At 42.2% G+C, this 14443-nt stretch overlaps 1 protein-coding gene across 1 annotated transcript; it reads right to left on the minus strand.

Annotated features, from left to right (window-relative positions):
• Positions 1-1386: 1386 nt before the first annotated feature.
• SEC61A1 (SEC61 translocon subunit alpha 1) lies at positions 1387-14360 on the minus strand. The gene is made up of 12 exons (XM_081900481.1): positions 14223-14360; positions 12319-12386; positions 11383-11448; positions 11199-11277; positions 10450-10581; positions 10205-10314; positions 8374-8527; positions 7180-7340; positions 6058-6255; positions 4698-4889; positions 3897-3973; positions 1387-2957 (listed from the first exon to the last, which is right to left on the minus strand). The coding sequence occupies exons 1-12, from the start codon at positions 14227-14229 to the stop codon at positions 2771-2773; spliced, it is 1431 nt and encodes a 476-aa protein (XP_081756607.1). The 5' UTR covers positions 14230-14360; the 3' UTR covers positions 1387-2770.
• Between the last annotated feature and the right edge of the window lie 83 nt (positions 14361-14443).

Here is a 14443-nt window from a genome sequence, read left to right on the forward strand (position 1 = left end):
CCGTTCCGGAAGTCCATTCGACTTCCAAAACGTTAGGAAACCAAAGTGCGGCTTTTGATTGGCTGCAGGAAGCTCCTGCAGCCAATCAGAAGCCACGCCAGATGTTTGGCTTCTGAAAATCATTCAAAAACTGGAACACTCACTTCCAGGTTTTGATCGTTCAGGAGCAGATTTGTTCATGAGCCAAGGCATTCCGAGCTCCAAGGTACGACCGTATTTGGAAGCAAGACCTACTGAGCTCATGAGACTTCTTGACTCCAGCTGACTCAAATGTCACCTTCACAATGTATTTCATGAGGCTAGCAAGCCACTTACTCTTAGCTTGATCCACTCAATCTGAAATATGAGGGCAATATCTCACAGCTGATGGTTAAGGCTTATGTCAGCGAACAGGGAGAGAAACAGTTTTCAGCAATTCTTCATCTGTCTGTAACCACACTTGTTCTGCGGCATCTTCCAACCCTGTGCAGTAGATCTGTGGAGAGGGAACTGCTGAAAATAGCTTCCCTCCCCATTCCATTGACAGAAGCCACACCATCAGTTGAGTAACACTGTTGGATACAACAGAGTGTATTACAAGGAATGCCAAGTCTCATTTTTCAAGGGGGGTAGAAAAGATGAAACACGTAACACAATGCACCAGCAGGCAAAACTGGAGAGATTACTATAAAATATGGTTTGCACCTTTATGCATGTTACGGTCTGTTTAAAGTTCAACCTTTTCAAAATGGGGAGGGGGTAGAAAGGGAAAATGCAGTATTTGCCTTGGAGATATTGGAATAAAACTGGTGTGGCCATTTTCACAAAGAAACCCAAGCATCACCTCATTTTCAAGAGCACCTTCAACAAGCACTTCCTCTCAAACTCTAGTTCAAGTCCCTCATTCAGGCTGTGCCTATCAAAACAACCATGATGACTCCGGTCACAGAAAGCAAGATGCACAGAAGTGTGTTATTAACTTATTTTTAAGGATCAATTGTCCAAAGTATATCCAGGCTGAAATAGGAGGATTCCAGTTCAATTGCAGTCACTGAAAAATCTGAACCCACACCTGCCCTTGCAATGGCCACCAGCTGCTTTGAACTGCCCGCAGCATATTTACAGTACATTTGAGTACTCTCCTCCACACTGTTAGCAAGGCTGTTCTGTCAAATGAACACTGGTTGAATGGTATGGCTCAAAGGCCAAGAACTCTGGTGCCTGCTTCTTTTTGTCTGGGGAAGCTGGCCTTTGTCAAGGTAGAAACAGTCATATTTTAAATGCCAGTTAAGAAATCTAGGCAGACAGATACGGACCGGCAGTAGAAGAGAATCTTTCAGCCCTATCCCTTTTCAAGTGGGAGCAAGGCAAGTATCACCTTGACAAAGGGAAAATTTATTTGCAGGCTTCCTTTTATACCAAGTGTTTTTATTTGGTCCTATACAATACACACAAAACACCTTACAACCACCAATATATCCTAACAGAAGTTGAGTTTTTAAGGAATTTTAAAGATGGGGCAAAACTCCTTAAAGACTTTATGGCTACTTCTCCTATTTGGTAGGAGTTGTCCTGGAAATAAGCAAAAGCCATTAGGCCTCCAGAGAAATGCCATCACTGCTCTCCAGCTAGGTTCGTGAGAGACAGGGAAGGTATTTCTAAGGCTGGCATCAACGTGCATGATTTGTAGTCAAGTGTTCCAGAAAAAAAGTTGGTAAAAAAAACTGTTCTGGAGCGATATGCAAGTTTTATAAGCAGCAGCTTTTGTGTATTCTTCAGCAAGCAGGATGACTGTAGCACTCATAGCTGCTAGAACAGAACTTATTTAACGTGATGGCAGATAAGAACTTTCAAGAGTTTGGTAACCTCCAGGAAGAATACTGTAGCACACTGTTCTTCTCAGGATATAAGAATACAGACAACATCCATCTTGGAAATGTCAGGCTTTCTGTGTGGAATTACTTGTAAAAGGTCTGTGTTTGTTCAATGTACAATTCTGAGGCTTGGTTATTTCTTCCCATGAAGCAGGCCTGATGTGAGTTTTCTCCTGACAGAAAAAACATATCACCTGCAAAAGTGAGGCAACAGTCAGAAGCCAACAGTCTGTACTGAAGCACAAGACCCAGAGTACCTGACGAGATATCTGGCAGTCCCAAAATTTGTAGTACCCTGGAGGAAGAGTGAATGTACTCATGACAATAGATATGTGCTGTGATGATGGGTGGGAAAGATCTCTCTCGCTACCAAAGAGATAGCGAGAAATCCAACATCACACAGGCAGACATGACTTCCCCTTCTCCCACCAGTCCTCCTGGACCCAATTTTGGAAGTGCATGGGGAGTAGGGAAAGGGATGTTCCACATGGAAAGGATGAAGTCCACTGCACAAGTGAGCCAACACCATTGGATGTCACTTAATTGTGCCACTTTAAACTGCAGTTGGAAAAGCTCAAGAAATCCTGGGATAGGACCAGGGGAGAGGGAGAGGCAGAGAAGAGTAAATAACCAAAACTAAACCAGATTTTAGAAGTTGCTTCCAGCAATAATTAACAAAAAAAACCTTCTTTTCTAAAAAGTTTTTTTTTTTGCACATTTTCCAGCGATTTATAAAACATTAACTGAATATTAACAAAGTCTGAACCAAAGGAATGTGCTTTGGAAAACATTAAAATAAGTGTTCCTATTAATGCAGTGTGCCCATGTTACTATGCCGCTGTTAATCTTTTTCACCTGATTTTTTTAAAATCCTAGAACACTCTTCATACTCCCCTAGGGTCCATGGGACAATACATTTAGAAGAGAAGCGCTCCCATGCTGCCAACTTCGCTCTGCTCCTTTACAAATATTTCAAAGTACTGGTAAATGATAGTAACAGCCAACAAGATTCCTGTGCCTGATCCAATTGCCCCAAGGAAGTCTGCCAGCACAGAGAGAGCACCAATGCAGAGGCCACCAAATGCAGCTGCTGTAGGAATGTATCTGACAAGAGACACAATGGGAAGGAAATAAATTAGATATTAAGAGACATTACTAGCATCTTCAGGCACAGCTAACACCGAGTCTGTTTAAAAAAATGTTTTGTAGGTCTAGATAGTTAAGACACAGGGGCAGAATCCAGAGAAAGATAACTATGCATCAAACTGCAACAAATATTAAGACTGCTTGGGTCACCCCCCCATACATCTTTTAGGTATGTGACTTAAGGAGGCACTTCAAATATGACCCATTGCTTATATTTTCCACTTGTGTGTCACAGTAATGCTGTTTGAAGCAGTAAGAAAACTATGAAGGTAAACCCTGACTTTCTGTAGCCTCAGGATCACTACAAAAGGATAGTGCTCATTAAAGTCAGCAAACAATGAGGCTAGAAACAAAAATGAAATTGGGTATTCTCAGGAATTAACAGAGGCTCTTATATAGCTAGGATCTTGATGGCATGCAAAAAAAAAAAACCACCTTAAAACAAAACTACAACACTGCAAGAGCATTAGAAGCATAATGGCCTCAGTCCAGTAAACCTGAAGGAGCGTCTCCACCCCCATAGTTCAGCCCAGACACTGAGCTCCAGCACCAAGGGCCTTCTGGTGGTTCCCTCATAGTGAGAAGTGAGGTTACAGGGAACAAGGCAGAGGGCCTTCTCAGTAGTGGCGCCTGCCCTGTGGAATGCCCTCCCATCAGATGTCAAGGAAATAAACAACTATCCGACTTTTAGAAGACATCTGAAGGCAGCCCTATTCAGGGAAGTTTTTAATGTCTGATGTTTTATCACTTTTTTGTTATTACCATTAATTCTGCTGGGAGCCGCTCAGAGTGGCTGAGGAAACCCAGCCAGATAGGCGGGGTATAAATAAATTATTATTATTATTGACTGAATATAGCATTATAATCATAATGGATCTCTGCATGTTTGTAACTCACCTGTTGAGTTCATGAACCATAGAGGTTTCTCTGTGACCCCTCATAACCATCTGCTGCTCTTTCAGTTGTTTAGCAACCTGCATTGGCCAAACAGAGAAAAGAAGCTTAGATCTTTTTACAGTCAGTTAGTAAGATGAATTGCCTATAAATGAGAAACAAGAAATTTCAATGCTCCTCACTTAAGGACTATTAAAAATGGCAAGGCTGGACTTCTGATGTAGCAATATTATAAATATTTCTGGAAACCAAACTAAAAATATATACAGGTTGATGAGAGGCATGTCTCAATATCTGCCCATGGAAAGCAGACCATCTTTTCAGGTAACCTCAAGAGAATGGTTTGCAATAAGAAATGAACTATGAACGTTCACAAGCTGAAACATGAAAGAATCATCTCCATGTTAAGGACTTAATATATTGCAGCATGAGCTTTTGTGGGTCTAAACCCATTTTGTTCAAGGCAAGCTCATGGCTGTCCCCTCTTTTGTTAAACAGACAACCTTGAAAGATAGCTTAGGAAGATGAACTTAGCTTAGGAAGATGAACAGCTTAGGCAGGGAGTGACATTTTGAGTAAGAGGGAGGCATCATGGAGTCATGTTTTAAAACTAAAAATGCTTGCTAGTATCCTATTCTCCTTAGTCAAATCTGATCCTTCCAAAAATATATTTAGTGACAATAGAATGCTAGACACAGAACTAACTGCACCTTCTGCTAAATGACAAAGCAAGGGAAGCATCATGGTTTTTCAAGAGGGAGGAGAGAAGCATCCAGAGCTGTGGGGTCAATGTTATTTACTTACATCTTTGGCAGAAGAGCCAGACACTTCAATCCAAGTTTTAGAAAAGAAAGCACAGGAACCCAACATGAACACAATGTAAACAACTGCATGGACAGGATCTTCCAGAACGGAAGTAAATGACTCCGGAGGCGACAGGTAATAACAGAGACCACCGACGGGGTATGAACGGGCGGGACCACCAGACGAAGTATCCTGCAATGAAAGTGGACAGTTTGGATTGTGCCTTAAGTGGACAGGTATTATGCAGCCACCAGAGGTCACTTTTATGCCCACAGAATTCAAATATAGCAACCGTAAACCTGCATAGGTTTCTTCATGTGTGTTGAGAAACTCTATTATAGCTACTGCAAGACAAGTGCTAAATATAGGAGCTGGCAAGGACACAAAAAGCCAGCAAGGCATGATATGAAAGCCACTTGGCTCCTAAAACAAACCTTACACGTTCATCACTCACAACACAATCCTATGCTTGCCTATTGTTCCATGGGGTTCAGTGCGATTTATAGTTTTATACTCATTTATAGTTTTAATTCTATACAGGTTTAATTGTTTTTAATTATGCTTTTTTCCTATGTTTTTAGTGATTCTTGTTTTTACCTCAAGCTGCCTTGAGGTGGGGTATAAAAAAAGATATATAGAATAATTTACTTTCAGATGTGTATAAAATTGCAGTCTGAGTCTTCCTGCGAGCACCTTTGTGCTAAAAAAACTAGGGCTGTGCATGGACCCCCAATCTGATTTGTGGGGTCAATGTGTTAACCTGATTTCACCCAGCCCAATCCAGCCCAGCCCACCCCAGTTCTAGAAAATACCCATTCATGGAAATCCCATTGACTTGCATTAAGAAATCAAGCCAGCCAAAATTAGATTGTGCTTTCACATTGCAGCATGAAAATTGTCAACAAGTTAGCCTCTACAAAGGTGATTTATCCTGCCGAACAGGTATTTCCTAGCATGACCTCCCTGCTGTTAGCCCTTGACTGGGAGCATTAGGTGTGAATATAATAAAGCTCAGTTCTGTCCCTACACCTATCCCCTGAGCCTATCTCAGCATCTTCTTTATATGGTGTTTTAGTGGATTCAGTTTTAATTTTGGAAACATGGCGACACTGAGTTTGGCTATTGTGAGTAGTTTGTTCTTCTGGGTTGCCCTTTTTTTTAATGGGTCATCTTGGGAAAGGGGAAATTGCTCCAGGACTAGCCCAACCTGCCCCATTGTCACTGCAAAAAACCCTGAATCACCCCAATTCAGCTCATTATTTATACTTTGTACGGAGTTGGTGTACAAGCCCGAATAAAAAGCAGGTTTTATGTTTAAAGCTGCAAGATCCAGGACAGATCTTATCAAGCGGATACTTACCGACCAAGTGCCCAGCAGGCTGACCAGTAAGTTGCCACTGAAACGAGCAGAGAGCATCTGGGAGATCACATATAAATTGGACACCAGCGCAGACTGAAGGATGATGGGAATATTGGAGGTGTAGAAGAGTTTGATTGGGTAAGTGTTATACTGGCCACGGTAGCGGGCAGATTTTATAGGGAGATCCACTCTGAAACCCTGCAGGTTGCAAAAGTGAGTGTTAAATACAGAAACAAACACTTCTTAGTAACAGTGTACTTGAAGAGAACCTAAAAACCTTCAGTAATCTTGGAGCTCTTCCGGATTACCGGTTTCAATATTCCACCCTGACTTGCTTGCACAAAATTTACACAGTGGTTAAAGATTGATTGCTGCTTACTGAGCAATTGTTCTGATTTGTTTGCATGGAAGTTATGTGATACCATCCAGCATCATTCACACTTCCCAGTGTCATTAGGGTTGTTTTTAAAAGAGAATGTTATGCAGGAGCATCAAATCTCCATTAATAGTGCAACCCTTTCCCTTCCCCACAGTATATGATTGATTTATAACTGGGGGGGGGGAGATAACTTGGGAGCAGAATGCTTTTTAGAAGCAAAGAGAAACACTTTGCGTAGGAGGGTCTATTAAGGCATTAAGGCCAATATGAATACACTTGCTGTGGCCATAGCATGCTTTGGTGATATTTATAGAGTGCTATTAGCCTAAGTAGGTAGGGCTTTCCAAATTTAGGTACGCAACAGGCTGCTCCCCTAAGGAACTAGCAATTTAAAACAGCACAGGAAAAAAGGGAGAGAATGGGTAAATCCCATTACAATATTTATAGCTTGGATAAAGTTGCAAATGATTAAGAGGATGTCAAAGGCCATAAAGAAAGGGTCTTACGAGGATTAGTTTGGATGAACTTATGAGAAACAAGGGCCAAAAGATAACGTGGATGAAAGCCACTGATGGCTTAAAAAAATTAGGCCTTGGAAACTGGTAGAAACAGAGTTTAAACTCAGGAACATTTTGAACAATACTTAGGATCCACTCACAAATGTTGTAACAAGCACTCTGTTAGCAAGCAGCTATTGTTGTCATCTTGCTTATATTTAAGTAACATTTCATAATTCTACTTGCCTGGAAGTAGATGACAACTGCAAAGACGAATATGGTGGCAATCAGGTTCATGAGGTTGGGGAGGTTCTGACGGTAAAAGGCTTCCCTGAGAGCTCTGACTTTATCTGTGCGAGTAGCCAGCAGATGGAACAGGGCAATGATGGCTCCTTCAAATTCCATGCCTTAAAGTGAGAGAGTGAGAGAGAGGTGCTTAGTTGCAGATAATTTGACATTTATTAGTTTGACTTTTGAACCAATTGTATAAAATTTGTAATAATTTATTTTAAAAGGTTATAAACTGCTTTTCACCAGTGTGGTCCTAGAGTAGTTTACAATGCAATTAAGCCAACAAACACACAAAATGCAGTTAAAAACCAGAATATACCACAGGAAAGCAATCATAACCTCCAGAGAAGGTTAGCAGATCATTGAAAGGTCTGAGGGGGAAAAGACTGTCTTCCATAGCCTAGTCAAGTTGCATCAATGATATAATGGGGAGAATGCCAGAGACTGGGTACAATCACTGAGAAAGCTCCCTCCAAATTGATCTAACAGCCCAGGCCGTGATAACATAGGAGGGACTAAACGTTCTTACTTGCAGCTACTAACAATCATTGCTTACAGAGCTACATTACCCCCTCTAACCATGCATTAACATCACACACAAAAATGAAACTCACTGAAGCAGTCATCTTAAAACTTGAGTTGACAAAGGAAAGAATGAACTCTTCTTTATATTCAATTTATTGCATAGCAAAAAAAAAAAGCCTAAGTAAAGGTCCCTGGATTTAATGCAGGAAGGGTACCAAAAAACCGCAAGTGAGAAATAGTAAAGTAGCTTCCCCAGTCAGTCAATTCTTCGGAGAAGTGAGACCTCCAATAAAATGAACATCCTCACCTCCAAAAAGAAGCAATCCTGCTCAGGGTTCCAGCCAGCCAGTCAAGATACTGTTAATTGTTAATGGTTCAGGCAAACCAGTTCACTCCCCACTCTCAAGTCTTCCATCTCTCTTCCAATTGACACTCAACATTTTGTGGCTTCGGAGGAATACTGACGCCCTTATTGTACTGGTGTGCATTTCTATGTGTTTAGGTTTTTTAACATTTTCCCAAAGAATACCCAACTTTTGATCCAATCCACAGGGGCACCGAGTCACTTAACTGAGGAACTGATATGCTTCCAGTGAAACAAAGAACACGCATGTGTGAGGTTACCTCGGCCAGTGTTTACTGTGGTTGGGCTGAATGCCTTCCAGACAATAGTCTCACAGATGTTAGTGGCAATGAAGAGGGAAATGCCAGAACCAAGACCATACCCCTTTTGCAGAAGTTCATCCAAGAGAAGAACAATCAATCCAGCCACAAAAAGCTGCAAAACAAACATGAATTATTTTCCAGAGTCACCACAACCATACCTGTTTTAATCTTTGATTTATACTTTTTGACATGGTTATTACTGAAAGCATAAGTACACAAGTCAGAGATACATGAACTGAAGTTCCTTTGTACGTGAGGTAAATAAAAAACATCATGTAAACCCAACTTTCTAAGCTGTTCCTAACTTAGCTGCAGCTAAGGATTTTCGGGGGGAGGCAGAGAAAATTGATTGTACAATACAACTTTTACACCTTTTAAGTAAGTTTGGCCGTCAATGTTTTTGGGACTACAACTTCCACTATATTGGACCACTGGCTGGCTGGGGTAGATAGGAGGAGTTCAATAGCATCTCAAGGGGTTTCCCTTCCCTGCAATAAAGCAACATCTGTGCAGTTACTGAATCCCTGTTTTCCTATTATTATTCCTAGACCACATACACCACCATCACTTGAGCTACACTAGCTCAGCTCACACAATATGACTTTGGTGGCCCAGGTGCACAAAAGCAGCAACACAGGTCGAAATGATTTATAGTGAACCCAAAGCTTAAAAGCCCTTTGGCCATAAACAGAAGAGATGTACTAATGTTCCAAAGTAAATACTGTAACAATCCATAGTCTACAAACCAGCATACAGAAGGTGAATTGAACTGTTACTCTGAAGATCAATATGGCATGAAAATTCTTACATTGTGTTAAGCCAAATGTTAGTACAGTTCAGATATTCTATTTTTGGCAAGACTGGTCAACATACGTAGCAAGGAATCACTCTGAAGTAGGATGCCGTTAAGTCATCCTCCATTTGTTCCTAGATTCTAGCAACCAGATCTGGGAGATTTCCATTCCTAGACATCATGGCTAACAGCTGATCTTCTATAATAGTAATAATAATTTATTATTTATACCCCGCCCATCTAGCTGGGTTTCCCCAGCCATGCTGGGCGGCTACCAACAGAATATTAATAATAAAAAACCGATAAAACATCAAACATTAAAAACTTCCCTATAAATTTATCCATAAGATTTACGAGGAACCTAGAAGCTAACTACGCACTCAATATATCTAGAGATGCAAGGCTTCTATAAAGAATACCATGCCTAATAAAAGGGACGCAAATGGCACTGTGGTCAAACCACTGAGCCTCTTTGGCTTGCTGATTGAAAGTTCGGTGGTTCAAATCCGCACAATGGGGTGAGCTCCCGTTGCTCTGTCCCTGTTTCTACCAACTTAGCAGTTTGAAAGCACACCAGTGTAAGTAGATAAATAGGTACCACTGTGGCAGGAAGATAAACAGTGTTTCTGTGTGCCACAGTGTTTTGTTGTGCCAGAAGTGGTTTAGTCATGTTGGCCACATGACCCGGAAAGCTGTCTGTGAACAAAGGCCTGCTCCCTCGTCCTGAAGCGAGATGAACACAGCACCTCATAGTCACCTTTGACTGAATTTAACCGTTCAGGGGTCCTTTACTTTTTTTTTTAGCCATGCCTAATAATGAAGCGTCAGGATGATTGGCAAATGCATTCTAGATTCAATTAATATATACTGCGAGGTAGTAGGAGATAAAGCAGTGTGCTTAACTTTAAAATGATGGTGTCTGTGGAAGCTCAACTGAACCACAGATCTCCTAGGTCCAATCAATGAGTAGTCCAATACAAAAAATAAATAAATTACCTGAATGGTAATCAGCAGACAGATTCCAGCTCCCATCTCTGATGGGTCTCCATACATCCCCGTCATTACATAAACGATAGATTGGCCAATGGTGATAATCATGCCGAACACTGAGGAATGAATCCACAAGAAAAGACTGAATTAACCTGGTCTCCAATTACCCGAGAGGATACAATTCATCAGTATCTACATTAGGCATTAAGCCAATCCAGATGGCAAGCTCTGTAATGTCTCCTGATACTTACATTTCTGTGCCCCATTGAACAGAGCTCTGTCTTTTGGCGTATCCCCAACTTCAATTATTTTGGCACCAGCCAGCAACTGCATGATGAGACCAGAGGTGACAATGGGAGAAATGCCCAGCTCCATCAGTGTGCCTGTTGGATGTGGAAATCAGAATGACAGATAAACGGTAAGGAAAAAAAACAGTTTTCTTGCCAACCCTCCCAGCTAGTCACTGCACATGTAGAGAGGGCCAAAGATGTGCACTGTGGAGGGAAAAGCATTTGGATCATAACTGAAGCTCCACTCCTTTCCAAATGATTCATCATTCTTCTGCATCTTTGTCTCACAGTCAGCAACCCAGACCCCAATCAGCAACACAATGACAATACAATAATTCTGGAACATAGGTGAGGAAGGACCACTGAAAAACATGTATGAATTATGTCAAAGCCACTTGAAATGTTCTGAGCACTATCACATTTACATATTCCCATTTTTATACTATAGCATCATCATGGTCACGGAGATGAGCCAAAATTCCATTTTCCAATTTAAATATCCAGGCCATGGTTTAGTCAGTTATGCACATTGATGTTTCACAGTTTTCAATGGGCAAGTTAGGTAGTTGCTCAGTTCTCTAACAATGAAGTCAGTGGCACCTCAAAATGCTTAAGTCAGTGGTAAGATCCACTCGGTTTTGCTACTTAGTATTTAAGTATAAAATTTCACAGCAGATAGCAGTATCATTTGCTAAGTGAGACATTCTTACCTCTGTTTGAAGCCAAAATTACTCTCATCCAATAGAATGGATCTGCCGAGTCTGATGACATAATACCAAACAGGGGAATCTGAATTTCCAAGAGAGGACAATTACATTAACACAGGCTTAGCTCCCTGGATTTGGTTTAAACTTTAAATTTAAAGGAAAGTTTGAAATAATGTAATATGCATACCTGGCAACAAACCAAAAATATGAAGAGGGTGATAGCTGTCCATAGTACTTTTTCTTTAAACTGGATCTACAGAAGGAAATGTAATTATAAAAGAAATCACTACCACCATGTGTTTGGGGCTAGAAGATTTTGTTAAAATACAAGCCTTAGGTTCACTGAAAACAAGGTGGAGAAACGGTACCATGGCAAAAGAAAACATAACCAGGACTTCAGATTAATATAAATTTATTTTCCAGTTGCTTGGTAACATTTGAGCATAGAATTGCTAATGCTGTACTCTTGTACATATGTTGTATAGTCCCTTAGCTGGGAATCCAACACATGTGCTTAAGTTACAGACATGCCTGCACAAATGTACAAGGTAACATATGGCAACATTTAGCAATCTAACTGTATTCAACATATACAGCTTTCTTAACACTGGACAGCAGACCAAGGGGCCAACTGAAGGTTCAACCCCCTGCTTTCCATAAATAGCATCACAGCAAGGGGAAGATCAGCTCGGCCCCATCCATCAGTCAGGGGAAGAGCAGAAGCAGAGGTTGCCCACCTTCCCTCTTCCCTAAGAGCTCAGCTCCAAATGCCTTGGAATCGGAGAGCCTCTGTCATTGGTCAGTAGAACAAGGGCTGGTGAGTTAGTTGCAGGACCTCAACCCAAGCAAGACCAACAGTAAGGGGAGATCAGAATGCTATAAATGCCAGCTTACAACTCACTAACTTGTTTTTACACTGCCAAACTGATCTCCTTTCCATACCTTTCCCCTTCATTCAAGTGCATTTTCTGTTATAAAGCCTGAAAGCAGTATCTTTCTGTCATTTTAACTATGCAAGCTGTTTTGAGAGACAATATTTGTCTGAAAAGTAGAATAAACTATAATGTAAGCAAACTCTCCTCTTAGCAGTAGCTCCTGCAAATATTGATTTAAGGATACTTACCTTTCTTTCTGGCTTTTGGATTTCAGGTAAGATAACACAGAAGGGCTTGATTACCTCAAGAAATTTAACTGTGAAAAAAGGTATGAAAAGAGAACAGATATATAGATTTCACAAGGTCCTTATCAGTCAGTTTAAGAGCTAGGCTTGAACCTAGAAGGCCCAAATTTAAACCTTGCCCAGCCACTAACCTATATGATAACCCTGAGTAAATCAGTGAACCTTCATTCCCTGTCTGAGCAAAGACCCAGGACTGGCACAAGCCTATTTCCCACTGCACTCCAATGGAGATCCTATGGATTGAGGTGGCTGTACGTTCAGAATCTTATTTCCAAACTGAAAGGCTACTTTCACTAGAATCACTGCTGGTGTTAGCATTACTTTGAAACTTCACATGTATTCAAACTAGTGCTTATCGTGCAAGCAACCCAACAATGCAATTTTTAAAAATGCATTTTTACTAGGCATGTTATCAAATTTTGGTTTTGTCTTTTCCTAGAAGCAGAACTAAGAAGAGAAGTATAAATGAAGCTGCCAGATAATAAGGAAAGGCTATTCAATAGTAGCACAGATGAAAATCTAAGAAATTAAAATTGCCTTGTACTTCCATGAAAAGACTGCCCAAACTCACATATTTCAATAGTGTGCTAAGAGAATGAAAGGTGTTAATGCCATCAGTGTAAAACCAAATTTAAAGTTCAAATAAAAGGAATGCCCCCCAAATACACAACCCACCTTAGTGGTCACCCCATCACACTATCAAGTGGAAAGCACAGTACAATGGAAAGCACATTCTCCATAGCAGTGATGTGGCAAGAAATTGGCCATCATCACATTACAGCCACAGTTATTTTAAAGGAATGCAAATAGATAGCGGGAGCAGCCCACTGTGGCTTCCACTGTGGGTCACCGTGCCCTGCCCTCTTTACACTTAAACGGCACACAGCATGAAAAACATGTTTGCATTGGGAAGCATGAGGCAAAAAGAGAAGGAAAAAGTTATCTTCACACAAGGGTCACAATTAGATACGTGTGTAAAAGGAGAATGATTTCTGCATATTATAAACAATATCTGAAAGAGTTTCCCTCCCAATAAAGAGCATTATATTGTACTTGAAGCATTATGGTTATGCAACCCCCGAGCTGCTTTATTTTTTAACGCAACATTACTATTCTAAGCCATTCGGAAAATTTGTGTTTACAGGGTGGCACTGCAATGAAAAGGACAAAGTGCTTCCATAATCCAGACTGCATTGTGTCAATTTATTAGCTGATTCTAGCTTCCCATATAAAATACTTACTAGCTTCTCATATCTATCTAGAAGAGTCCCCCCCGGGTGTCAAACAAACAGTCACCCATTTAAGGCGCACTCTGCGACCTTAGGGCTGGCTGGGGCTTTCCTCATCTGGAGGGCGGGGCGGGGGGGGGGGTGAGGATCCCTCATCGGGGTGGGGGGGGGCAACGCCGAATTTGCTATTCCAGCCCGGCGCTGCAACGATCACGAAGAGAGCGAACGTGGATCGTTTTAAGGGGCGGCCACGTAAGCCTCCGCGTCTAAACAGTGCCGGGTGAGGGCCGCCCCCCCCCCAGCGCAGTCCTGGCAGGGCAGAGGCACGTAACGGGCAACTGATCCCCCGTAACGAAGCTGACAGTTCCCGCACCTGCCGTTGAATCCTCCCCGTTTCGAGGGGAGTCGTCCTCCTCCACCACCACCAGCCTCCCTCCCCAGCCGCCATTTCGTCTCCCTGCCCCTGACGGAAGCGCTCCGACCTCCCTGCAGCCGCCTCGCCCCTCGCGCCCCCGCTCTAGGCGGGCGCCCTCCGCTTCTCGCCCGCCACGGCGGCGGCGTCTGCGGCAGGACCGGCTCTCCGCCTTCCCTCCCTCAAGCAGCGACGCCGATACTCACTCCCCATCTTGGGCGCTCTCGACGCGGAAAAGGGAAGGACCAAGCAGGAGCGCAGACTCCAGGCTCCTTTCTCGGAGAGACACGTCAGTTACTTGAGCCTTCCCGGCCTCCTTCCGCTTCCTGCCACGCACCGCCCCCCCTCCCGCACCTCGCCCGCGCGCTAACAGGCAAGCATATCCACGCAGGCGCAGTAGATACTTCCCCCCTCCTTTCCTCCATCC

Source organism: Podarcis melisellensis (assembly GCF_964234715.1).
Source record: "Podarcis melisellensis genome assembly, chromosome: 2".
Classification (NCBI taxonomy): domain Eukaryota; kingdom Metazoa; phylum Chordata; class Lepidosauria; order Squamata; family Lacertidae; genus Podarcis; species Podarcis melisellensis.